The sequence below is a fragment of the Nelusetta ayraudi genome, unplaced genomic scaffold, assembly GCF_046127955.1.
Source record: "Nelusetta ayraudi isolate G7.1 ecotype Tasmania unplaced genomic scaffold, CSIRO-AGI_Nayr_v1 ptg000005l, whole genome shotgun sequence".
Lineage (NCBI taxonomy): Eukaryota > Metazoa > Chordata > Actinopteri > Tetraodontiformes > Monacanthidae > Nelusetta > Nelusetta ayraudi.
In genome coordinates this window covers 4,987,566-5,014,709 of record NW_027466055.1, presented here as the reverse complement: position 1 = coordinate 5,014,709, position 27,144 = coordinate 4,987,566, and the positions used below count along the sequence as shown (strand labels likewise).

At 45.7% G+C, this 27,144-nt stretch overlaps 1 protein-coding gene across 2 annotated transcripts in view; it reads right to left on the bottom strand.

Annotated features, from left to right (window-relative positions):
• Positions 1 to 794: 794 nt before the first annotated feature.
• Positions 795 to 27,144, bottom strand: part of LOC142904656 (transmembrane protein 266-like) — a 34,036-nt gene continuing 7,686 nt past the window's right edge. For both annotated transcript variants that reach the window (XM_076050900.1, XM_076050894.1), the window contains 9 exons: positions 25,655 to 25,846; positions 13,552 to 13,706; positions 13,378 to 13,451; positions 10,964 to 11,020; positions 10,080 to 10,218; positions 6,732 to 6,847; positions 5,904 to 6,099; positions 2,652 to 2,708; positions 795 to 2,302 (listed from right to left, as the gene is read on the bottom strand). In XM_076050900.1, the coding sequence (XP_075907015.1) occupies positions 1,782 to 2,302; positions 2,652 to 2,708; positions 5,904 to 6,099; positions 6,732 to 6,847; positions 10,080 to 10,218; positions 10,964 to 11,020; positions 13,378 to 13,451; positions 13,552 to 13,706; positions 25,655 to 25,842 (1,503 nt within the window). In that variant the 5' untranslated portion in view covers positions 25,843 to 25,846 and the 3' untranslated portion in view covers positions 795 to 1,781. The remainder of the gene's footprint in view (positions 2,303 to 2,651; positions 2,709 to 5,903; positions 6,100 to 6,731; positions 6,848 to 10,079; positions 10,219 to 10,963; positions 11,021 to 13,377; positions 13,452 to 13,551; positions 13,707 to 25,654; positions 25,847 to 27,144) is intronic.

The window sequence follows — 27,144 nt, the reverse complement described above, 5'->3', positions numbered from 1 at the left end:
TTCATTAAAATGATAACGTTCGCATTTGGCAAAGAACCTCCTTCATATCAAGTTTACAAAAAAGAGTGTCTGTAAACATTAAAGTGCAAAAGGATCTGCTTGCCAGTTATAGGGCGCGTCTTTTAAAGGTTCATGCTACAAGCACTCCAGGCCCGGTTTCACGCCCAGAATCCTGTCACTTACCTGTTTATCTTATCTACATAAATGCATCCTACTCTCGACTGGTAAAAGAAAAATAGTATTTGATCAGTTCTGATAAAGGCCGTGGGCCGTTATGGCGAGTTATTGTACTCTTATTCCTGCTGACGGTCCCTGTGTGAGAATTCTAATCCCTTTGCCTAAAAAAAAAAAAAAAAAAGGAATACATCAAAAAAGAAATACACAAATTACTAGGAACTGATAGGATTTGGATGTATTGAAAACACGGCATGTAAGCAAACTGTATATCATTGGATGCAAGTAAATGCTGAATGTTGATGAATATGGAATTTTTTTTGTAGGTTGGCTTCACACCTGGACCACTTTTGACTTCACTTTAAAGGGAATATTTGTTTTGAGTCGATTTCCGTATTTTTCTTTGAGCCGTTATTCACATTATTCACACACAGACAGCACACGCCAATGCGTTGCTCACCCTCTGTGATTTTAGAATTTCATTCTAAAATGAAGGTGGAATGAATGGAGGAGTGGGGGGTGGGGGGGCTTCTAAATGCAGTGACACACAAAGACGGCGCAACGTTCAAGACACCATTGTGTACAGATTGACGAGCAAACGTTTGGCTGCTCAGTCAAGGCTGTTAGTTCCGGTTTGTGGGTTGCTTGTGTTCTCACTGCAAACAAACCTCAGCATGTTTGGTGTTAGTATTCAATCCAAGGCCACCTCTTGTGGGTGAACCTAGCCCAGTGTTGTGTCATTATTGTGTTACGCCCATATGTCCACTCTGAAAATCCCCAGTGAGGAACGTCTCCGATCACTCCAGGTGTGAAAGCCTCCATGGTGACATGATAAGTCATTTTTCATTTTTTTTCCCCTTAATAATTCTGCATGAATGAAGCGCAGATTTAATTCTTTGTCATGACTTTCTTCTTAAAAAGTAACTGTGAACCAATAACGTGAAGTAAAGTTTTCAGACAGAAGAAAATGAACAGAAACAAACTGTTTTGTTGTATCAATCTTGCAAATGGTGTTTCTAGTTGGACAAAGAAAGCAATGACTGGTGTTTTCATTTGAAATGAAAAAAAAGTCAGCACAAAAACAAAAAAGAAAAATTAAATTTGGAAAAACAGACATCAGCGTCTTGGTTCGCAACGTCTCCATCACTGTAGGCTTGAACGGCCTTTGCTGGTTTGAATTCTTGTGAAGTTTAGTGCTTTTAGGGACAATTCAAAGTGGGATTTCCTGATGAAGAGTGTGTTTGAGAACACGTTAGACCATCCCCCGCCCGGGGACGTCCATGTCTTTGTTGTGCTATATCAGGGCCATTCTGAAGTCTGCCACCATCTCCACCGTTGACTTCTGAGCACCTCAAATGCAGGTGTGTCAGTGTTAGCCGGACGCTACGGCTCAAGCTCGCTCTGGATTGGCCGAGAGTTGGAACACCACAGCAACAGTACAGGTTCATATTTCAAATAACAAAGAAACTGTGGTCCATTTGATCCAAAACGCGTCGTCCCTTCTGTGGGACTTTCACCTGCCACTAGAAACTCTGATGGACTCCAAAAAACGTGATGGCAGTAAAAAAAATAAGACAAGAGTCTTCCGCTGCTGAGTCAAAGGTAGCTTATGTGTCGGGCATGTGGCCGAGGGACCCGTCCGCTGGTCCCAGGAGGCGGTACTTATCCTCTAAGGACGGCTCGGTGGCGCCGCCCTGCAGGTGGATGAGAGGTTTAGTCTGCAGCAGCACGCAGCCGCGGCCCAGGGCCCGCCTCTCCTCCTGGTTCCTGCGGTTGAAGATGTTGATCCTGTTGTCCAGCTCGGGGCTGGCCGTCTCCGAGCCGGCGGGGCTGGGCAGCTTCAGGTTGACGGGGTCCACCGCCAGGCCCTTCTGAGCCAGGCACGGGTCCTCGGACAGCGAGGAGAGCAGCTCCTGCACCACCACGCTGGGGTCCTGGCCCGAGAAGGACGGGTGGCAGCAGCGGTGGCCGGGGGGGCAGGCGCTCTGCGAGGCCTCGCTCATGGTGCTGCACACCCGCTCCATGGCCAGCATGGGGTTGGACACGGCGGGGGCGGGGTTGGTCGGGAGGTGAACGTCGATGGCTGCCGTCGTGATGATCTGGGCTCCGAATCCAGACACTCCCGCATCTTCAGGGGTAAAAGATTTGAGGAAAGTTGGGATGAAAAATGAAAAGTTTAGGTCTAAAAGTTGCGTCCAGTTTGGTTCAAGTCCGTTCCTTCCAACGTTGCTTTCAAATAGCTGCATGATTCAAATGTCCCTCCAGATGGAAATATTTGTTTTCCTTACTTACTCTATAAATTTTTATTTTATTTCTTTATTTATTTTTAATTCATGGACTTTTTTTTTTTCTTCTCTTTGCACTACATATGCTGCTGTAATTATGCATTCTATTCTATTCTATTCTATTCTGTTTTTACATTTTTGTTTACACTACAACTGTAGTAAACAACTAGTAAAGTGTTCATTACCACTTACCACTGCTTGCTTCACTGTAGTACTGGCTGATGTAGTTGTTCATGTCGTCACGAACAACTAGAGATAAAAGGAGACAAGTAAGAAGAATAACAGACGACATAAATGACAAATATTGTACTATGGTTAATAATTTCACTTTCTGCATCGCATAGTCCGGATGAGCAGCCTTGCACAAACCACTAACCAAAAAACTCTGTAGATCACCAGATAACAGTTAATTTAGCCCTGTGTTTGCAGCTTCCTACAAAAAAAAAACTATGCTAACTATTCTGTTGCTAATACAAGTTTTTGGAAGGGAGAAAAAAACTAAGGAGCCTGACAGTGGGTGTGGTCACTAACTTTGGAGAGGTAACAATGGAGCAGCAGAGCCCTTTGTGACATCACAACAGATTTACACAACTGCTTTTTAAAAATGTATTTTCTCATTTCTGGATGAGGGTCACTGTCAGACATACTAGCCCAATTTATTTTCATTCTCAGAACACATTGGTACAACAAAAGTTGCACGGAAGAGCTTTAAACAAACCAAACAGCAAGTGCACTGAACCTTAATAAAGCACGTAGACGTATAAAGCAATTCCCCGCAATACCAACAATGGCTAAAAATATGCCAGCATCTTAAGTATTTAAAACAGTTGCATAAATATGTCATTTAAATAAATCGATTCCCTAAGTGGGCGACCACCTGAACCACTTCCCTTGTTAGCAAGTTGATGGATCTCAGTGTTAACAATCCCAAAGTAGTCCAGACGGAAAATATCCCATATGTTTACAACATAATATTGACGGCGATGTCTCCTGCCCCGGGCCACAGGTGCTTTATTGGCGAGTGTGGGGGAGAAGGGGGAAGGGGTGGGGGGGGTGAGGCGGCGGGGGTCACGCACGGCTAGGCTGTGCATTAGCTGCACCCTAGTGCACCAGAAATAAACTGGGACATGGACGGGGTGAGCTTGGTTTCAGGGGTGAGAGAAATGAAGGGGAAAGGCGGAGAGCCGGCCGGAGAGCAGGATCTCTTTGTTTGGCCACGGATCCCTCCAGCTCCGCGGGCCTCTGCGCGCTGGGTGAGTGGCCGTGATCTGCCGCGCTCTTCCGTCCGCTTGATTGAGCTTGAGCTCACTGTCCGATGGCTGAGTGCGAAGCCAGAGTACCCAGAGTGCTAGCCCCTGTCCCCCGGGACGGGCTGCAGACTCCGATGGGTAATTTCATTTATTTTTCAGTCTAAAATATTAATCCCTGAGCCAGCCCCGGAGAGGAAGCATTGCACTCACTCAAACAAGACTGAGACAATCACTCCACAATTAATAACGCATGAGTCTCGAGAAAGAAAAAAAAAAAGAGCGGGCGGTCCAGCGTGCATGAAAGACTTTCTGTCTGTGACAGTGGGAGGAGGGACGGCACGCCGAGGTCCCTCTGGTTCAGATGCGAGCGGCGCTTCTGGCGGGTTGAGTGCGACTTGAGCGTCACAGGTGGAGGGGCTGCAGTTGGCATTGACGCGTCGTGAACAGACGCTCCTCCGTTTCGACTCGAGGGAAACTGTTTTTTTTTTTAGCAAATCAAAGTCGTTTTTGTTGGGAGGATTCAATAAATCAGCAATCATTTGCAGTATTGATACTTTGATTCACTCCCATTCTGTTAGAAATAACATTTTGCCACAGCTAATAAAAACTGATCCTTCTCACTAGTCTTACTTTTCATTTGATTCTTATTAGCAAGTAAAGTTGCTTAATTCAGGAAAAACGAGCGGGGCAATTTACAGACGCAGTTTGAAAGACACAATATCATCTCCATATTCTGTCCGGTGATAATGGCATCGCTTAATGTCGACCCCTGGTGATGGTTTGTATCTTCCGATCTCACATCTTTATCATATGATCTGTGATGAGGGTGAAAGGTCATGAAACTCTGAGTGGAACCATGTTCTGGGCTACTGTAGACGCTGCATTTTGCATTCTCGAGTAGTTAGCATTTGGTTTAAAATCATTTTGTTTAAAAGCTTAAGAGAGTCTTTGTCTGCGTGTTTAGAAAACCAGATATCATTTTAGATTGCAAGGATATAAATTAATTTTCTAAACATATCCACCTTTCTCTGACTGGTGTGGTCACAGTGCTGTTGCAGAATGAGGAACTTTCAAACCGCCGCAGTCCACTCACTAATGTTAAATTCTCTTTAGTGTCATGGAAAGTATCCAACTCTTGCAGGTTTGCATTCTTGCAGCAGAAGTTGCAGCCAGTTTGCCAGGACACTCTTCAGGCCAGATAGAAACCCGCTGAGGTTGTGTGCAATATTCAGCCAAACAAAATGAAGCTGACTTGATCTGAGCTGGACTGACTCGTCTGGCCCCGTGGCCTAAGTGTCCATGTTCCTGTAAAAAGCCCCATTTGTTTCTGAGAGCCAGATTTCCCACTATGCCCTTGGGGTAAAACTGCAGCCCCCTCGGAGCCTCGTGGTGCCCTATTGTGGTTTGCAGGTGAAGGAGAACAGATGTTGACAGGAGCCCACTCTCTGCCGACAAGGCCCAATGCACAGAGCACTCTGTACCTGAAATAGCCCGAGTGGGTCCGGCCGGCCGGCCGACCGGGGCTGGTCTCGCCACCTATGGGGTGCGGTGAGGGAGACAGTTGGGGCGCGGCAGAAATCCCGTGTCAGGAAACACGCCGGTCTCCTCCAGGATTCACCAGATCCTAAAAGCTTTTTTGCCCTCGTATTGATCCCAGAGCGCCTGCGGTCAGATGGGTGTTGTGTGCGAGCGCGGCGGGACTAAGAGGCTGGCCTCGGAGATGCTCCGGGGCAAGTGCTCCAGATTAACTGTACACCGCTCCGGCATCCGGTTCACCTGATGTTACAGCTTTGGAGACTTTTTGTTCCACATAATTATGTACATACTTTATGCTGCGCCTCTCTCCTAGTTTGTCACACTGCTTCCTCATGCAAACAGTGCACCTGGCCCAGCGTGCGCTCAAATGTGCTGCGCTGTTAATGCGACAAGCCCTCCTGTTTGGGCTGCATAAATCACTCTTGTCCTTGTGGAATTGTGCAGTGCTGTCGTTTGGATCCACTGCCGCCATTGTTTGCTGACTGTTTCTGCTCTTTTTGTTTTTATGCGCTTAACTGTGAACTGGTGTGTTTTCCTTTTAAGCTTGACAACGTTCATTTTCTAAAATTCAAACACTTCATACTCATCAACCATTTAAAGGCCGACTCTCAGCGTCCTCCCATCTACTGCTTTAAATGCCTTGCAAACCAGATGGTACCTGCTGTGCCAAGAGGCTCCCTGGGGTTCCTCTGGGCGCCTTCGTCGTCCGACTCCCCGGGAGTCACTCCCTCCACCACCTGAAAGTTGCGACCCTGTTTGGCCCACACGTGGTGAATCTGCATGGCCGCTTCGCGCTCCGCCGCCAGGTCCAGGTCCTGCTGTGCCAAATGTGCCCTCAGCTGCCGGATCTCAAACTGGAGACAGTTGACAAGTTGGGATGTGAATGAAGGGGACAGAAGACAAGAGACAAAGCAGAGATAGAGAGAAGGCAAAGGGCAAATAACATGCATGTCTATATACTGACAGCAGAATATGTATTAAAGAACACAGCCATTATCTGTTGTAGACCAAAAAAAACACACACTCCAGATTGCACTGCACCAAAAAGACATTAAAGCTACAACTAGATATCTTCTACCTTCACTCGGAGGAGGAATTTGATTAACATGTATTTTATATGTCTGGTCAAGTGAAGGTTAAGTCCTTATCAATATTTATTGTCGTCTGCATTCCACTGTATGACATCATCAGCTGGAAGCACTGGAAGAGTTATGATGAAACGCCAAGAAAGCCTGGGTCTGTTTGTGGGCTGCTGCTGCCCTCTGCTGGTGGTAGATGGACTGACATTTTCTTTAAAGGCCATAAGTGGAATACGGGTCAATGGCTGCCAGAGATTTTCCACGGAAAATAAGAACAATGACTGTAACACAAGTACACGTATTTTCTTTGTTTCTTAGTGGTTTTTCCGTGACACCTCTTTGAGTGTGATGGACCTAAACCACGACTGCACGGCCGTGTCCTATGAAGCGACACATGAGCTACTCACGGCCTGTTCCTGGCAGATCTGAGTGAGACGCTCCAGCTGCTCCTCCCTCACAGCCTTGGTCTTCTCACACTGCTGTATCTCCAGTTCCATTTCAACCTTGACCTGCAGCACATAGGCTGACGGGGAGACAGAAGGAGAGGTGGGACAGATTAACTATCAGGGGAACAGCATCAAGCCGAGCGGTGTGCAAACGGCGGCAGGTCGGAAAATGAGGCAGCGGGGCTTTCGGTGAGAGGCTTGGGGAGGTGAGTGAAGTACGTAAAGGTCAAAGGTCAGAGAGAATGAATCACTTGCCCTGTGACGTAGCCACATGTTGGTTCAGTTTAGTTTAGTGTTGTCACGAAACTAAGTGAAGGTCCCACATTGGACCAATTTTCAGACTGTCAGTCTTATTGCTGGACTGCGGGGGTGCAGCCTCACATGATTAGCTCTCCATAAATTCAGCAGATCTCCAGAAAACATTTGGCCTAAGGTCTGCCCCATATTGCATCACCCTGCACTGAAAGCTTGGGTGCACTGGGTTTTCCATTGAGCCCCATGTGAAGATATCGTGTTAAAGAGGTGCAATGGTATTCACGCACTCCAAAAGAAAAATTAAGTGGCGTATTAGCAACTTTAAATCAGGCTGGTTTGGTTCTTATGTGTAATATGTTGTCGTCATACATCGGCTCCACTCTGCTGTCTGTGTGCAAGTACAAGTTGGGACAGCGCTGCCCATGTCAAACCTAGTTTATTATAACCAACAGTGACAACACAAAGGGATGGTTTCCAGAACTTCATGCTTTGGCGCCACGTTTTCTGAAAACTGGGGTAAACGTAGTAAAGGATGGACTTTTGTCATGTAAACCGTATTGTTAGAAAACAGTAGTCAAGTCAGTTTCACCTTTAAATGTTGTGTTTTGATGGCTGGCTCACAGTAGATTTGTGTGTTTGACCCTCTCTCAGTGATAAACACTGCGTCTCACATGACCTTCATCCCACTGCAGTGCTGTACTGAAGTCTTGCCAGCGCACTTTGGCAAAAAGCTTGCATTCCTCCTTGTAAAGCGTCTTCCTCTTTGATTCCATCATCAATAACATCTTTTTCCCACACTGATGTTTATTTAGTCAGATTTTTTTTTTTTTAATGAAAAAGAAAAAAGAAGCCCTCTGTCCTGCTATGTTTGATAAATCAGAGATGTCTTCAACAGTCAAATGAGCCTTTTTCTCATGCCATGGCTCTTCTATATATGGAGGGGGGGGGGGGCTAAATAAAGTATCCAAGAGTAAATTTGGAATGCTATGGTCATCGCTGTTGGCACGCAGCCAGTACCGCACACTTCCATGCGATCGTATTTTACGAGTCAGTGCTACACACCCTGCGGCTCCGGAAAAACGGAACGTCCGCTCGTTCCTGCTATTGCTGTGATTTTGGCCCCTGATCTGCGTCTATCGCACAAGTCAACTGCCAGTGAGGTCAGAGCGGCGAGCCTCTCCGCTACAGGGGGAGAGCGGCGCACGCAGTCCTTCGCCACATGCTCCTCCTTTCTATTTATAGCAGTGTTGAGCCAAAACAAACACACACACACACACACACACACACACACACACACACACACACACACACACACACACACACACACACACACAGTTGCAAAAGTGAGGACATCCGATAGGGTGACTTTGGTCCAGTCAGTCTAAACTTGCAGTCAAGGCTCGGTCACAGGTGTCTCATTCTGCCACAGCGTGTCTCAGCAAAAAAAAAAAAAAATGTGATTCTGTGACACCTGGCAGGCACAGATAGAGATTTTCAAGCGTGTCTCTTTTAAATGTGTACTTTTCTTTTGCATGACTGAGAGGCACCCCAGTCCTCAGAAAATCTGCCGCACTTCACTTCTCGCTGTCCCCCCCCCCCCCCCCGTCAGACGGACACGTGCATCGCCAATATTAAATGTCAAGGTAACTCTCCGAGGGACTCAATCACTTTCCTATAAGGCCACAGCCAGTCCTCTAAATTCTACATTTATTGGTCTGAGAGTGTATTTCTTTTTTTTCTCCCAGGTGTGCTGCAGCATGTCGAGCAGGAAAACCCAATCACTCAGAAAAATCAAAGCCAACAGGCCGAGATGTGCAGCAGGGAAGTCGCTGTGAGGAGAAAAAAAAGAAAGAAAAAAAAAACGTGGCAGCTGCTTGACAAGGAAACGTGCTCAGAGTGACCGATCCACAGTGAATCACTGAGCTGTCCTGACCCTCCACATAGTTTTTGCTACGATATCGTGATGCATATCTTATGAGTCGCACTATTTAAAGGTTCAAATACTACGTCTTGCCTTGCAATAGGGCTACCCCCCAAAATAAAATAAAAAAATATACATCTGAACTTCATAACAAGACAGAATCCGAATAAATGCTGCAGGTTTTAAAGAAACAAGTGTGTTTGTGTTTGCGCTTGTGTATATTATTTAACCTGACTCAACCTGGGCAGCAGTCGCGTGCAACCCAAGTTGTTACAAAGTCGTCACAAACAACTGGATAAGAGGAATGTTGGCGACCAACATTAAATAATTAAATAATTAATTCAGGCTTTCATGATTAACCATGTGACAGAGAACTGCATATTTAGCCCTCTGTTGGCTTCTTCCTGCTAAATCTGATGCAGGGGGCTGCTGCTCCAGGCATGGACACTTTGCCCATTCATGGGAAGTTCACTTTAACACACTAGAGACGCGTACTATAACCAGAATACTTTTGTAAAAGGGACGTTTGCATAGCACAGCACACTTCCTGGAAAGAGTCACAGCACTGCAAAGCAATGAGCCATTGTACAGGAATGACGTTTTCTTTTTCTTCTGCTTTCAGTCTTAGTCAGTTAATCCGCTTGCGTCACATGACACAGACACTGTGCTAAACTGTTTCTATGAACCGGTATAAAGCAGCGTTTCCGTCCAGGTCATTTAACTCAGAAATGAAAGTTAATTTAGTCAGAAAGTTCATTCAAATACAAAATGCAGCATTATGAGATGAGCACCGTTTTCTCATCCACCATCCAACCAAGTTTAATTCTGCATTCAGTCAGAGGCCCGTGATCAGGGTGACCTCTGTAGAGGCAGTCTGCATTAGCATACAGGGGACCAACCACTATATTCATTATGGCCCCTCTGAATCTACTTAGCCAGGCCCTGACAATCAATACACCTTGGAGAAGCAGCAATTTACCATGAGGGATGATCGATACCTTTATTGCTCTGAATAGTAAATAATCTGTATAACGATGAGGCGCGGTGGTGCGCGCGTGCCTTTGTTTGGCTTTTCGGAACGACTCGGTTGGATTTCCTTTCACGTGGAGGCTGTTAAATGAGGAGAGGCTCACCGTCAATAATCCTCTTCACCCTCCAAATGCGAAGAGTGATGATGAGGCTGATGGCGTCCCAGGGGCTGCTGGGCCCGTTGGCCACCGTGGAGGCCACCATGGGGGCCAGGGACAGCACGATGACGGCGCCATCAAACACCTGAGGGGGGGGGGGGGGCGTCCCACACAGAGGAATCTTTTCAGACTGAAAACGTAGCATCCTGCCCCACCCGAGTCCAGACATTCTCAATGTAGCAGAAGGTGTGAGAGCAAGAGCCCGTTTACACAAACACAGGTTTCTCTGGTAAGATTTAGTCGGTTCGGCCGTGCGTTTACGCGAATCCAGCGTCTTCACTGAAACCGCACATTTGGAACGACACAACGAAAACAATTTTCAAACCTCCAGTTTTACTTTTTCATTTATTTTCTTATGGGTCGGTGGACTGGAGTATTGAGTGAACCTAACAGACAAAAAATGTTAGCGAACTTTAACTGGCACGACTCCAAGTCAACCTTAAACACGGCGTGCTTCAGGTGTTCTGCTTCTCCCGCCTTCAGGGAGTAAACCTGTGGCGCCACACAAGGCCTGGCATAGGTACTACATCGTTTTCAGTTGTTTCCAGGCGTTTTTTTTGTTTTTTTTTTCAAGTGTGTTTCTGAAAATGTGCAGTTTCAAAAAAAACAACAACATATTTGTGTAAACGGGCCTTGAGAGCAAGGAAAAGAAAAGAAAGTAAAATATGCTGTTGTTACAATCAAGCAGCAATTTCAATAAAGATCAGTGTGACAATTAATAATTCACTTTTACAACTGATTAAAGAGGGGAGAAAATCAGATGGTTTATTAGGTGACACCAAACTGGGCTGGATTGAAAGTCAAAATTGAAGCACAAAAACAAACCTTACCTCAACTTTGTTCTCTATGTAGTCCCAGATGCCGAGCACCACAATTCTGAAGACCGTCTACGTCAGAGATAAATGGGGAGAGTGAAAATAGATGTGCGCGGGATGTTGGTGATGAATTAAAACAAAACAAAAATAAATTAAAAAATTCAAATTAAACCCTCGGCAGATTATTTTTGGCCTCTTTGCTTGCCATCACGAGATTCGTGCGAGACTGGACTGACAATTTGGACAAAGCCCGTGCATCAGCTTTCTTTTCAAGCGGCGTGACGAACCGACCACGCACACGTGTGCGCACACACACACACACACACACACACACACACACACACACACACACACACACACATACATCACTCGAAATAGCTCAGCATTCAGGCGACCGTGCTTTTCTTAGTTGTGAAATTTGTCGCGGAGGCGAACGACTAAAGTTTGGTTGACAAGGATTCGGCACCTCTTCCCACAGGAGGAACAGACATAAGACATTCTGTAGGCCAAAACATAGCGAGTCACAAAGCCTGTCCACGAACACTGTGAGACACAATAAGATATACATACACAACCTCACACTGTGGCCATTGTTCAATTGCAAATTCACAGAGGACGACATGAAGACTGTTAAAAGAGACAGAAAACATGAGAACGAGGACCTTGATGAGGTCCATCCCTGGCAACAATGGTCAGCCACAGTGATCAACTGCTCTCAATGCAGTGCAGAACTAAGATGAGGAAGAAGTCATTAATTATTGTATTTATAGCAGTTTGTTTTTTTTAACATATTTATTTATAAACTTTTTTTGATACTTATAATATATGGTATGGTGGTTTTCATTATGTAGGGTGACTAAGAGTGCTTGGTTGTGTATGGCGCACACTGTATGCTGCTGGACACCTGAATCTCCCCAGAAGGGGGTGAATAAAGTACTTATCCATCCATCCATCCATCCATCTATCCGTCCATCCATCTATCCATCTATCCATCCATCCATCCATCCATCCATCCGTCCGTCCATCCATCTATCCATCTATCCATCCATCCATCCATCCGTCCATCTATCTATCTATCTATCTGTGTTTGTGCGAGCACTGGTCGCCCTTTGACATGGCGGACAGAAAAAGGCTCAGTGTAAATATTTAATTTCCGTGCCAATTCCGTCCCTCGATCTCGATGTGGAACGGGGGCAACAGACACACAATGTAATCAGATCGCCCATCACCTGCGCCGTGCAAACGCCGTTCCCCCTGCGCGCGAGCCTTTTGTCGAGCGGGACAATTGATTTACACTCCAATTAGGCAGAGAGTGTCTTGTACCGGCGTCGCCGCTCGTTAATCATCTGGAGCGCCTGTCGGGCAACAGCGCCAGTGTCACGTTAGAAACCAAAGACCCCGCCCAAGTGCCCACAGCCCCGCGTCCCGATTGGCCGCCGAGCAGCCCGGGTGGCGCCGCGCTCGGGCCGACGCCTCTTCTTTGATGTCAGCGGCCGAGGTGCGGGGATGGATCGTATCACTGTAACTCCATCCTCGGCGCTCATTAAGCTCAGCTTTAATTATTGCTCCTCCCGGCTCACGGGTAATTAATGTGTGCTGCAGGGCGCTGGGGCCGAGGCTGTCAGGGTAATTGGTTTGCACCGTGAGTGAAGGCCTCAGGGCCAAATTTACCCCCCCCCCCCACCTCACCCCCACTCCCCCAACACCTCCCCCTCTTTTTTCATATTTTTTATTTCCGCTGTTCTGCAGCAGCGATAAAAATTAAGTATTTTCTCCAACAATGGGCACATTTTAATAAAACTAATTACAATTACGATTCAAATAAATGGACATTTTCTCAGACATCCAGCCTCAAGGTAACTTTTTTTTTTTTACAGCTGAACCCTGACGAGGATGGAAATGTCACGCAGATTAGGGAGTCCAGTTCTCTGAGGCTTCAACCTGGTCTGCAAAAGTTGGGTGTGGGTGTTTTTTGTCTGTTGTTTGTTTGTTCCCGGGCCTGGGGCCTTTCTGTGTTTGAGGATGCATCTTCTCCCTGTGGCTTCTCTCCAGGTTCTCAGGCTTCCTCCCACAATCCAGAAACATTCATGTGCAGGTGAATTGAGAACTCTAAATGGACCGTAGGTGTGTGTGTGTGTGAGAGAGAGAGAGAGAGAGTGAATGGTTGTTTGTCTCTGTATGTGGCCCTGCGATGAACTGGCGACTTCTCCAATGTGTCACCCTGCTTTCGCCCCGTGACAACTGGGAGAAGCTCCAGCAGTCTCACGACCCGGAGTTTATTTATCTGACAGCGCAAATGATTAAAGAAAATTAAAATGATAAATAGAAGAAGAAGAAGAAGAAGAAGAAGAAGTAGAAGAAGAAGAAGAAGAAGAAGAAGAAGAAGAAGACAACGACCAGATTTCCTGAACAATGCGTGCAGATCTCACCTCTGAAAAGAAGAGCGACAGGATGATGAGGCTGATCCAGTGGATGACGCTGGCAAACTGGAAAGCATTGGAAACTGTTGGAAGGAGAGAGGGGAGAGGAGCGCGTGAGGATGAAACCAGAAATATGTGGCAGGTATTTTATGAGTTTGGTCGAACAAGTTTACGGTCATTTACACTGGAGGAGTTTGGTGTCTATGAGCAGCTCCAGCGAGAGGAAAAGCACCACCAGGATGACGCAGGCCACCAGGATGCAGTTGAAGCCGGCGCTGAGCAGACACACCTGCCACAGGGCCACTCGTCGGCCGCAGCAGGGCTTCAGCCAGTTGGACCTGCAGGCAGGAAACACACACAAAACAAGAGCTTCAGTATGTAAAGTCATTCAGAATGAATAAATAAATAAATAAATAAAAAGTCTGGCTTCAAGTGCATTACAGTCTCAATGTCTTCCTCTTAACTGAGATGTTTTCTGTCAATTAAAACAGTCAACAACAATACAGAATATATCAGTTAGCGTTTAATATCTTAAACCTGGGAAATATTCCATCAGGGTGCGATTCGGTTGATATTTGAAGTACTGAAGTTGCAATCCAGGGTTTTGTGTCTTGGTGTTACGGTTCTGCCCAATGGCCAACAGGGGGCGGTAGTTCCCGTTTGTTTAAAAAAAAAAAAAAAAAAAGGGATTCCTGTTGCAATCAAAGCCGAGCTTGATGGCCATGGCCAGACTAGCGGGGAGTTGTTGGTTCAGACAGAGGCTGGACAGAGACGGGGACAGTGAGGCTCTGTGAACTGGTGACTCCACCATCAGCACTCAGTGTGACTGGAATATTGATCAACTCCTCCTTAAACAGCCATTAAAGGAGTCAGTGTTAAGGACGCTGCTCAGAGTGGAAGGCAAGGGCTGCATAAGGCACAGATTTAAACACGAACACACATCCACATCAAAAAGAAAGGTCTGTTGCCTAACCAGGAGGAAATTATTGGCTGCAGTTGGACAGCGATCGCGTGAATTGAAAACTGCCCAATAATGCAATCCTGAAAAAATCAAGCAGGGAAGTAGTGCACAACTTGAACTGTGCAGTGCTTATTGATGTCGGCCAACATGACTCAGTGTTTTCACAGAGGTTACAGCCACCTCAGCACCGCAGATGAGACAAACTGTGGCTCCCAGCGTGTCTCCAGCCAGACTGGGCTGTTGTCTCTGCCCACCTGTCTGCTGTCCCACTGAGCTCTGCCACCACGCGAGGAGCAGACTGTTTGCCAGGATCACGCTTTAACACCTTCTCCCGGCGTTATTAAGGAGGGGCACTCAATTTGTGGAGGGTTTTTTTTTGGTTTGTTTATTTTGGTGGGGTTTTTTTAACTGAAAGGTGAGAAGTGAGCAGCAGAGCAAGAAGTCACCAGAGCCGGCATGCATGCTGAGTGGCGGCTGTATTGTGTTACTATATTTTGTTCAGTTCTTAATGATTCTTTAGTAACTGAGGTAAAAATTGGAACGTGAAAAAAAACGAAAAAGGAGGCCATGTGAGGACACCAGTGGCTTCGATGAACTGGACAAATACACCAAGTTCATTAAATGTGTGTGTGTGTGTGTGTGTGTGTGTGTGTGTGTCTGTCTGTCTGTCTGTCTGTCTGTCTGTCTGTCTGTCTGTCTGAGCGACCGACCTTGGTGTCATCCCTGAACTACACCAGTCCAGAGGGGAGGAGACACCGTCAGTGACGCACGCAGTGTATTAATGAGCTTTATTAAAGCACCAGAACATCCTTAAAATGTTGCCTCTCAAGGCCGCACAGACACTGACGCAGCCACCTGGTCAGACTCGGAGGGGAAGGCAGTGTGAGTGTGGACGGTCAGAGAACAAGGTCACCTCTGTCCGCTTCAACCGTACTCCTGACAATTTACAACAAAAAAAAAACAACAACAACAAAAAACCCCAGCGAATGAAGGGTTGCCAGCTTCTTCTCCCATCTTCCTGTTCCATGTCCTCCCTCTCCGCCCTCCTCCTCAGCCGCCTGTGAGCACGGGGCGGCTTGATTTAGCCGTCACTGTTGCTCGCTGTCGCTAAGATTGAGCGGGAGAGCCGGACAGCGACACGGAGCTGGGAGATTAAATCAGGCCAACTAATCGATAGCGGCGTGTGGAGCGAAGACCCCGAAAGGCGGAGCGAGAGCATCACCTCCACCTGATCACCCAGTCAGTGAGGTTCTGCTGCCGAACAGCGCAGATACAAGCAGAGACAAAACAAAGCGCGGTGTTATTTTATGTGGGAATCCGAGAGACCTGCAACGACTGCAAATATTCCTTACAATAAAAATAAAATCTCATAACTGTCACATTTCACTGTTATCTTGTGTGTGTCATACCTACAATTTGAGGAGTTTGAGAAGTTCTTAAGTGTCAGTGGTGATATTTAGATCAGCATTTTTAGATAAAATATTGGCAGCTTAACAACAGTTGAAGATGGAAACTCCATACGTTGCCCTTTTTTTTTTTTTTTTTTCTTACACATATTCCCTACAAACTTAAGGCTACAATAATGATGCACGGTGCAGTTAGCCGCCCTCACAGCCACTGGGAGTCTGCCACACCAGTCAGCAGCCAGAATGTGATTTAGCTTTTGCAGAGCGCACAAATGATATTGCAACGACACATCACAGCTGTGATATCTGGCAACCGGAGGTCAGAAAGTGATTTGCGAGCAAACTCCTCACTGACGACACGGCGTAACCAAGTTCAAAGACAGACCAGGCGAGTGTAAGACAGGTTCAGGGCCTTTGGTCCAAACAGTGAAGAACATAATTTGCTTTGTTTTGGTTTCGCAGCAATGAAAACAAATCGTTCCGTACATACACACTCAGCGTCTTGGCACATTTGAGCCTGATTTCCTGCAGCCATCCGAGCTGTGACTGGGAGGCTCCTGTCCTGCACTTTGCCACATCTGGAATAAAAGAAATTCCCCTGCCCCGGAGATTTGTCACGCATTTATTGCTTAAAACTCCAGGACAATTGTTTTGGCCCGTAGCGCTTTTTACACAAACATCAGCGATTGAAGGAACAAAACAAAGTCAATGATAAACCAACTTGTCACTCCGAGCAATCACTGCGAGGCCTGCGTTGCTCTTTGCAGAGTTTAAGACACTCAAACTTGTGGAATTGGGACCGTTGGAGGAAATCACCGTCCTTGCAAAAGTGAGGGATGGTTTGAGTCACACCACACTGCAAACCCACACGTCTCCTCTCCTGCAGGCGCCATATTTCAGCAGCCACCGCACACACAGCCACAGGCGAGGGGCAAAGACAAAGCTGGATGCTGGGAAAGTGGGGGGGACGCATCAACTGAGCATTAACACTCGCCGAGTTCCCCCTCACGCTGTCGGATCGCAGGTAATTAATTTTACATTTGAAAGGTTCCCCCCATTACCGCCGCGTGGCGCACCACTGATCACAACACACCGGCAGGCACGAGGCCCACACACACACACACACACACACACACACACACACACACACACACACACACACACACACACACAGACACACACACACGCAGTGGAAACGACGCCTGAAGGAGCCGACGGCCGACCCCGGAGTGAGTCGGTATGGAAATCTGCAAGGCGGCGACTTCTGCTCATACACAAGGCAGCTTTCTGAAACTTGGCAACGGCTCGAAAGGCATCGGAATGCAAATGGGGCCTCGGAGTATTTACCTTCTCACAGCGACAATAATGGCAGGGAAGCATATTATTTATTCAAATTGCTCTTTTGTTTGTTTGTGGCCATTACAAAACGGCTTCTTTGTTTCACTTCCAGTCGTGGAGCAGTGACGGCTGATAGATGGGCCAGCAGCAGCAGCAGCAGCAGCAGCAGCAAGTTAACTTCATCAATGACCACTTTTACTTATGGTAAAAAATGATATTGCAGAGGAAAAGGTGATTTTTAATTTTATTAGTTTGAATATTTAATACCGTTACATGAGTCTATGAGACTTAAATGGCTTAAAGATTGTAACACAATCCCCTTGTGTTTGTGCTTTAATTGCACAAATGTATGAATCTTGCATGACATGGAGACCTTTAATTCCACACCAGCATTATTTTATGTTTTTTTTCCCCACCTCTGATTGTAAAACTCCAGAATATTCCATTACATTTCAACATGTTGTACTCATAGACAGATTTTTATAACTCAAAGTTCCATTTTCACGATTTTTCCCCCGTATGTATTTGTTCTTTAAAGTGTAAAACGCATGTATTCCCATAAAAAATAAAAATAAAAATAAAACAAAACACTGGAGATTGAGTTCCTCCGCTGCCGTGGCAGCAGTCATACCTTTTGGCAGAGGAATTAAGAAGCTGGGCAGATAACAGGTAGGCCGGATGCCCTCTGGTCACTGTCTCAGACAACTTCCTTCGCTCTTTAATTAAATCGGGTCGGACTGGCTTGGCGAGGCGGACGTCTTCAGAGAATGCATTATTTCGAACGGAGAGGGTTTTTTTTTTTTTTTCTTAACTTGTATTTCCCTCTGCTGGAAAGATTGCAGTGTGAGCAGCTAAAATGACAGCAAAGGCTCACACAGCTTGAGTTACGTTCTGCTGGATGCCCCTCGAAAATCTGTTATCCGAAAACAATGTTTATAATTAAACCTCATTTTGCAGAAAACAAAAAACCTAATTAGCGAGTCTCAGCCCCGCCCTCATCTGCGTCCATATTGCACAACTTGGCCGGTATTTATTTCCATAATGGAAAATGAGAACCTTTGGCCCCAAGTTGGCGAGTGTCACAGTGCGGAGTCTCGCATTTTCCTCTTTCCCCTCTCGCTCAGCGCAGATTTGGATGAACCATCTGGCGTTGGTAGCTCACGCTGAACTACTTGCACATTTGGAGGAGCCAGATCAGAAGCATATGCTGCGGCGTCTGGCAGCGTGAACTCATCACTGGGATAGGAGGTGACATCACTCCAGCGCTCAGGTACACACTTGCAGTGGCAATAAGGTGGATGAGAATATGCTTTGGAATTTTTTTTGAAAATAAATCAATCAAAAAGTCTTGTCCCCTTGCTCAATCTCAAGTTCGCCTTGAAGTTTTTATTTATTGGTGAAGTCTACTGTTTCTTGCTGGGAAGTGTTGTTTGGTTTGGTTTTGACCTGACTGTATGGGTTAACAATTTCACACACAATAGATTTTTTTTTCCAAAAAAGATTAAAACATTTTTTGTAAGACTATCAATTAATGAGTCTATTTACCTCATTTTCATATTTTCTGGAGACTGTTTGCCTACATGTGCGCAACTGCTGCTTGCTCCTAAGCTACAGTATAATTTTTTTTTTTGTTTCGCCAAATGGTTGCTGCATGCTTGATGGAAGAATCAAATAAAGTGATTGATATTCTTAGCTAGTTTTTTTAAATTACTTTTAAATGTGCATAAAGACTTTTTTTTTTCTTTCTTTTTCTTTTTAGATCTTGCTAAATCCAACATTTTCTTGCTAGCGATATGAGGGCCTGCACGTTCTAACCTCACCTGCTGGCGGCGCCAGCTTCCGAGACGAACGCGGGCTGAAACGCTCCAAACGAACTTTTACGCCAAGGGAAAGTGAGCGCACAAACAAAAGCAGCTTGATGACTAAGGGGCGAGTGGGCGGCAATGAAAATGCTGAACACAAGCCCACACCACCTTGGTTCTCCCAGCATTTTTCCAGACAGGAAGATGGATGGGACCAACTCTATTAATAACTACACTCCACTTACCGTGACGCCAAAACTGCTAACACTGCAGCTGCCCCCTGATGCTAGCTAGAACAACCGCCTCCCACAGTGTCGCCCACGTCTCTCTTGACAGGAACACTGTGAGAAGCAGAGGAGGAGCGCAGAAAATGCTCCAACCTGTTCAACCTTCTTCAGCCAGACACACGACGGCCAAGCTAAAGGCTGGCGGCCAGTGGGGGGCGACGATAGAGTTACCAACCGTCCCTTAAAATACAGAATTGTCCCGTATTCGACAGTGAAATGGTGCGTCCCGTTTTGAATCAAAACGAGACGGGGTTTGTCTCGAATTTCTGAGTTGTCTTGAATATAAATTTATTTTCGATGCAAAATCACATTCATTTCCATAGAGTTTGCGTTCAAAACCGTAATCTACGTAGCTACAGGCAAAAAACCATTGCGCAACCCATTCACGACAACAGTGTACCGGATGTGTTAGCTTGCGTCGAGTCAGGATCGCTTGTTCTTTCCAGCTGTATTTATTTAATTCCTTTGTAAAAGCCATAAATCCTGCACTTTATTGATTGTCATGTAAAATGTGTTCAATTAAATATTTCAATCCAATTGAAACATCCATCTTATTTCTAATGTCTATTGGTAACAAAGCAGTTCCTACTATGTGAACCATATACTTTTCTGAAACCCTATTTTAAGTTATGATTTACTGAACTACTGGCGAGCCACTGGTCTGTGATGGTCATGACTCGACCGCTGCGGGAGGCCTCCTTTATTTTTCTGAATGAAAGTTGGCAACACTGGGCGTCGAGGATTACTGTCTCGGTGAGGAGGAGGTTCGTGTTCTGCGTCCTGTTTCCCACTTCATGCTCCCATCTTAGCACCTATCAAGCTATTGTATTTCCACCTAGTGGGACTCAGGGGGGGTTGCTTTGGCTACCAAGTCCATCTCCCAAAACAACGCAGTCATTCATTCATATTCAAACAGCTAAGAAATAATTTTCAGAGGGAGGCTCTCAAATCAGTTTTGGGAGAATTCACATATGAATTCATAGCAATTAAAGCTGTGCAAGTCTGACCTTTAGACTTTGGATTGGATCACAGTTGATCCTCAGTGAGCACATCAAGTGTATTCACTCTTAAACTTTCATGCGGTCCAGTGCGATCTCACTGCAATCCAATTTTTTTTTTTTTTATCCATTTTACGATAGGTGTTGAAAATGCCAAGTGTGTAGAGTTAAAGTGAAAAATGAAAAAGGGCCAATTCACAGTTTCTATTCAGGTTCAAGTGTAAATTGGTTTGGCAAAGGAGAAATGACACTGCATCTAAAATTAGGCACACGGCAAGCGAGAGAGGGAGGAGATGGCGAGTGCGGAAAAAGCAAACGGGTAGGAAATGTCAAAAGGAGAAAAGAGGATAAGACAGAAACAATCTAAAAGTGCAGAAGCATCAATGAATGAGCAGCACTGTTCCTAATGAGATGTGACAGATCAGAATAAACCGGAATGTGAAGTGAACCTCGACTAGCGGGGATTACATTAACAACCACTGTAGAGCAGTGAGAAAGCTTTTCCTGCCTGGAATTATCTCCCCTCTCACTCAGATAATAAATACTCTATGTGCCATGTGTCTGCCCATGCATGCATAAAGGCAGCGCTTGTGCGCGTGTGCCCGCGGAGGGACGGGGGGAGCAAGTGTGAGAATGAATTGCGTGAATAAGTTACAGCTTCGGCGTGATGGGAGGCGAGAGCATCACTCTGTGCCAGGGACGGCCGTAAGGTCAGCTCCACCTTGGCAGCGCTACTGGCTGTGATATGCAAACACGGCTGACAGCGGGTGCTTCATCACGCCGTGGCACTTTGACACGGGAGCCTTTTTTCGCCCCCTTGATTAATGCCCCCGCCGCTCCCGTGCTGCCCCCACGCAACCTCGCACAACGACGACGCAAAGTTTGGTTTGTTTTGCACCTGACACGAAAGTACAGAAAGAAAGAAAGTACACGGATAAAAGGGCACAATGTAAAAAAAAAATAAACAGGTGTTTTCAGATTTCCTGGGGAGATAAAAGTGATAAAGCAGACGCTTGCTTGAGTGATCTCAACCTTGCAGTGCGGCCCATTTGACTGGTGTGAATGGGTGTGAAATGGTGGGAATACATGTGTTTTACACTTTAAAGAACAAATCCCAATGAAAGAAATCACGAAATTCCATCTATGAGCACAACATGTTCAAATGTAATGGAATATTCTGGAGTCTGCTGGTGTGGAATTAAAAGGTTCCATGTTATGCAAAATTCAACATGCATCAGCGTTGGGGAATCTGTACAATTAAAGCACAAGCACAAGGGAAGTTGTGTTACAATCTTTAAGCCATTGAAGTCTAATAGACTCATGTAACACTATTAAAGATTCAAACTAGTAAAACAACTTAAAAAAAATCTCCGTTACATCTGAAATTTCAGTGGCAATTTCACTTTTTTGAAATGCAAATGTTCGGTACTCAGGTCAGCGAGAAAATGGCCTCAGGCAAAGCTCACGCAGATGTACGCAGGCGTACCCAGGCATGCCCAAACAGCAACAACCTCCAGTCATCACCCAATGGCACGACTCCCCCGCCTAAAGTTGATGAAACACCTTTTCCGTGGATGTGACAACCTCAATTTTTTTTTTTTAGCAAAATCTCACTCCCGTGCCCAACTGCAGTTTTCCTCACAACAATCCTTCACTGTCTCGGGGAGCCAATGAGCCGGCTGATGCTGGCTGAGGGTGGAGAGGTGACTGCCTCCATTTTCCCCCGGGTGGGATCAGCGGAGCAGTCAATAGATTCCTCACCTGCGCGGCTTTTCATTTTGATTGCTGCGGATGGTCGTCACGCCGCTGCTGTCCTGCCTACTTTCAACCTCACTTCATCACTTTGTGGCCAAGTCCAAAAAAAAGAAAAAGAAATGGTTCATTTCCTCAGGTCCAATTCCCAAGAGCATCATTAAGTGATCAGTCGTTCAGCCGGAGCATCATTCCGCTATCTGCATTCAACAAACAAGGATAGTTACAATTGCCGTAGTGATCCAACAAAATCCCACTGGAGACTCATGCAGCCAAACAGACACCACCCACCATCATGCAGTAGAATGTGGTGAAGGACAAAACTACGTGGACGGGAGCTTTTTAAAGTGTCCCTAAAGGAGGTTAATGAAGACTGTCTGCTTGAGGGTGGATCGATGGCCTGATGAGAGGAACAAGGCGCAGGCTGAAGCACAGAAAACCCCGGCGCCCGAATTGGAAGGCGACAGGCTGACTGACTGACTGACTGACACTTGGAGTGAGCTGTTGGGTTTTACCCCTGTTTCCGACATACATGTTAATATCTCACACCTGGACTTGCAGCTTGGGGCAGTTGCCTTCTACTCTCGTAACTCCAGCCTCTTTATACATAAAGGAAACATCTTGCTTCAAGCATACATAGGGAAAATTGAGAGCAATTCAAAAAACCGTGTCCATTATAGGTTGGCAAGATGGATGTGCTAGGTTTCAGAGTTGAAATCTTGGTGCTCCACCTGCCGTGGACGTGCTTGTCTGCCACTTAGTGGATTCAGATGCAGTTTTAGCCACCCTGAGAGAAAGAATAATGACTCTTGCCACTGGGGCTGGCACCATTTTTACAGGCACTGCCAGTTGGACTAATGACTCAAAAATGAAATAGTGACCCCATCACACTGTGCTCAGCGTGAGCACATTAAGCTCACTGGGACAATAACCTTCATGGATGGGAGTGGTTCTCCCGTCTTCCAGTGTTCTCCGCACTCTTCCTTTTAAAGCATTAACAGCAGAATGAGACTGTAGAACCAGAGGTAACAGTGAAACAAAGCTCTGGCTTCTTTGTTGGTTTCAATGTAACAGGTGGATGGCCCACTACTATCTTGAAGGTTAAGTGAGCCGGTTCAGAACTGAAGAAGCCTTTTGGGATGTGAGCAAAACATCTTCATGATACCAGAAACCAGTTCAGTCGCCTCAACTTAACCTACAAGACGGCAATGACCTGCACAACTGAGGACCTTCACAGACATTTGGCCCAGTTATCACCACCATCTCAGTTCTTTTGAGGTATGAGCTTCAGCAGAATCTAACAGGATTTAGTGCATTCATATAAATACGAATTTCTCCAGTAAATCAATAAAATAACTGTCTAATCCAATCTGATCTAACAACCGTCGAACCCGCGTGTAAAACCTGAACGTGAAGCAGGACACGAGAGGGGCCAGACGCAGCATGAGCGTCAGCACCACCTCCTGTTGACGGCGCGTCTGCAGAATCCATCTGTGCTCTGGCCGAGACAAGCGGACTGAAGGGAGCCAATGGACTGGGGCCTGATTTGGTGTCAAACGGAGCACTTGGATGAGGCAGCATGTGTTTTTAGGTCTGTTTTTTTCGCACACGTATGTGGATTGGATCCTGTGTGTCCGAATGTGCTTATGTTGTTTACGCGTTTCCCAGCGAGAGCCTTGTGCAGCGAGGGGCCGCGCCTGAGTCACCGTTGCCAGACAGAACGGAAAAAAGCAGGAGCGCGAGCAGGTTTTGCGCGGTGGAAAAATAGGTCCGTTCAGGTTGTGACTAAGCGGAAGGACAGCCGCCATGTGATCTCACGCACATACGTCAGTTGAGCGTTTTGCACAATTGTGTCAAAGCAGACAAAAGCAGGGACCAGAACAATCCATCCGTCATTCATCACGGCGTCAACCGGAGCTGACGTCTGGCACTGAACAGGTCATCGGCTCATCACAGAGATGACATGAAGAGATGCACTCACACTCCTAGGCACACCTCTATTCAAGGTATAATCACACAAAATAGTCCCACTGAATGCTCTTTGGCTCATTTGAGGAATTTGACGCTATTGCAGATAAAAGGAATCTGTATAGCTGGATCATTTCCCATTAGGTTTGATAACGTTCTTTTGTTAAAGGTGCAGATCACAAAATGTATGAAAGAAAAAAGAAAGATGAAGGAGCGCTGCTTGGGTCCTTTCAATAAAATTGGTCAAAGAAAAAAAAAAAAAAAGGTGCTCTTTGGTTGGGGTGCATTCATAGCAGCTGACAGATTCAGTTAAGTCATTGCACAAAAATGGGGAGTGAACGAGTGAAGTGCAGGATGGGGAACTGAAAAATCCAAGGTAACTCGGTTGTGTATAGAAATTTAAAAAGCCTTTATTTTAACATTGATTGAGGACTAATTGAAGTCTGTGTGTGTGTGCATAAGATGTGTTCATGACTGTTTGGACCTTTACCCCGATGAAGGCACAAAGCTGAAACATGTAGGTCCAGTCACTTTTAATGTGTGTAGCCATGCCAAAGTAAAGGCTTTTTAATCTTCGATAGACAACAGAGATGCCTTGGATTTTTCAGTTCCTCCTCCCGAACCTCACTCGTACACTCTCCATTTTTGTGCAAGGATTTAACTGAATCTGTCAGCATCACACAATGTACGTTGAAGTCTCTGTTCTCGGTGTGACGCTGCTTTCATCGCACCTTCTAAATTATGCTGCAAATGTACGGGAGAAAAACAACCATCAAAACAAAATAAAGGGGCGAAAAGCAATGAAACTGCATAACAGCAACAATATGCTAAACCCAAAAGGAGCGTGTCGCAACACAACCTGGCGACCTAATGAGGTGAGAAATGTGACAGCCAGTATAATCAGACAGCACGGAACAGAAGAAATTAATTGACGTTATTACTGGCCTCTGGCTTACACGCTGCCAAATGCCACTCACGATGATGGCTCTGGTTGGCGGCGGGAGCAGGATGGATATTCACTGTGAAGTGATGAATTGATACCAGTTAACTTATGGAAGCTGGACAATCCCGAGGGCTGTCACTCGATGATAAATGGTGGTAATAGTGAGCAACGAAGTGTCAAGGACTCAGGGGAAGGAGCCTTAACACTTGATGGATGATAATCATGCATGCTATGTGACGTTAATGCAGCCTTGATGGGGAGAACTCTGTGTGTGTGTGTGTGTGTGTGTGTGTGTGTGTGTGTGTGTGTGTGTGTGTGTGTGTGTGTGTGTGTGTGTGTGTGTGTGAAAAAGTCTCTGTCCAGCGATCCATCAATCGCTCTATCGGCTTGTAAAACTGTACGTTGAGCATCCTTGCATAATTTCAACACTTTTTACAAACAACAAACAATACTAATACAACACATTCTAATACTTCTTACACATACTTTCTGAGCATTTTAACCTGCTTTTATGTTATGTGATCGGGAGTGTCTGTTTTGTAACAATATTCCCTGCTCCTGCCTTAGCCAGGCAACTTCTAAAATAAAATTAAAAGTTAAAATAGTTTAATAAAGGATCATATCGGATTTTTATTATTGGTAAGTTTTCAAATATTTGTCCTTTTGCAGTGCATTGCAATGTATTTTAATTTCTTCATATGAGTAAAAATCACGATAAATAAGAAAATGTTTGCAGAAAGTCCCGTGTCTGACATTTTTTATCAACACACGAGGGGAAAAAACAAACAAACAAATCTTTTGCGTAGCCAGAACCTGGAACAACCAACTCACCCGTCCCTGTTTTCATCTTCATCAGCGTTGGAGAGGAGCTGAGATCCGGCCAGCGAGAGGTCCAGGGCGGCCAGGGGCAGATCTCTGTAGCCAAAACTCACCAGCTGGACCGGAGGAGCCAAGAACTGGTTCTCATCCTCCACCGGCTGCGAGATAATCTCCAGGTCTGATGGACCTGCCGGTTCCATGTCCCTGGTTCGGTGCACGTCCGAGGAGAAGAGAAAATGGGGGGGGGGAGAGAGATATTACAATAAGTTCAATTCAATATATGACTTTGAACTACTTCAAGAAGCCGTCCTTCTATTTAGAAATATTCTTAAAGCCCACAGTCAACAGCAGTTGGAATAAGAGCAGCAGATGAATGAAGCCTGAAAAGAGAGGGAGCGAGGAGAATGACAGTGCTGAGGACGTAATGGGCACAAAAGCATCACAGATAGACGAGACTTAATTATTCAGTCCTGCAAACCCGACAGGGAACACACACTTATTTACTGCGACGCCCTCAGGGAGTGAACGCAGGGTCAGGGAGGGTTTTTACACACACACACACACACACACACACACACACACACACACACACACACACACACACACACTGAAGAGGAGCAGAGGAGCTGCAGCTCCAGTGCCTTGCCCAAGGGAAGCGACTGAAAAAAAAAACATGGCTGCTGCTGGCTACGTTTTCCTGGGCGGTCTTGAGAGTTGGCTCGCTTCTGGTCAAGAGAGAGAAAGAGGAGTGACAAGGAGCTGGACTGATCAGCGTGTGAAGAGGCCCAGTTTTCAATGGGAGACAATGTTCAAAGTTTCTTCTTCCCCACTGGAGACTGGCACCGCTGTCGGCATAAGGCTGAAATGAGGCGTCTTTAAATACCAAATCAGCATTGATTGCATTTTAAGATAATTGTTTCTCATCTTGGACTCCAGTGGAGCAGCCTCACACAAATAAGGACATGAAAATAATTTAAATATAAAAAGGAAGAGGAAAGAAAAAAAATAAACTTGCAGCAATGGGAAAAAAAATGCTAACTTCCTGCTAAACCTGACCCTAAACCCTCATGTTTAGCACCATCACTACCCTTTACATCACAAAGGGCTGATTTCCAGAACTTCACTACATCTCAGGTTACAAATATCACTGTTGTTCAAAAACACACCTGCGTTTGAATTTTGCATTGCACACGACCACAAAGAACAAAAATCATTTCATGATACTGTATAAGGGGGAAGTCATCAAGTCACAGTTTTTTAAAACCACATTTTGGATTTCATTTATTTTAAAGTATCTAATTATGCGTCAATACATCCTGCAGATAGATAGATAGATAGATAGAGATGTGTATATCTTCAAGGATTTCATTGCTGTGTTGCTGCTTGGTTGCCGTCCAGCAGTGTGTAACCCTGCATACCCATTAGCCACAGTTGTGTAAAAGCTGGGCCCTCTCCGTAGTGCGTGGAGGTGGAAACAAACGCTGAGTGCAGCTGCAGTCTGA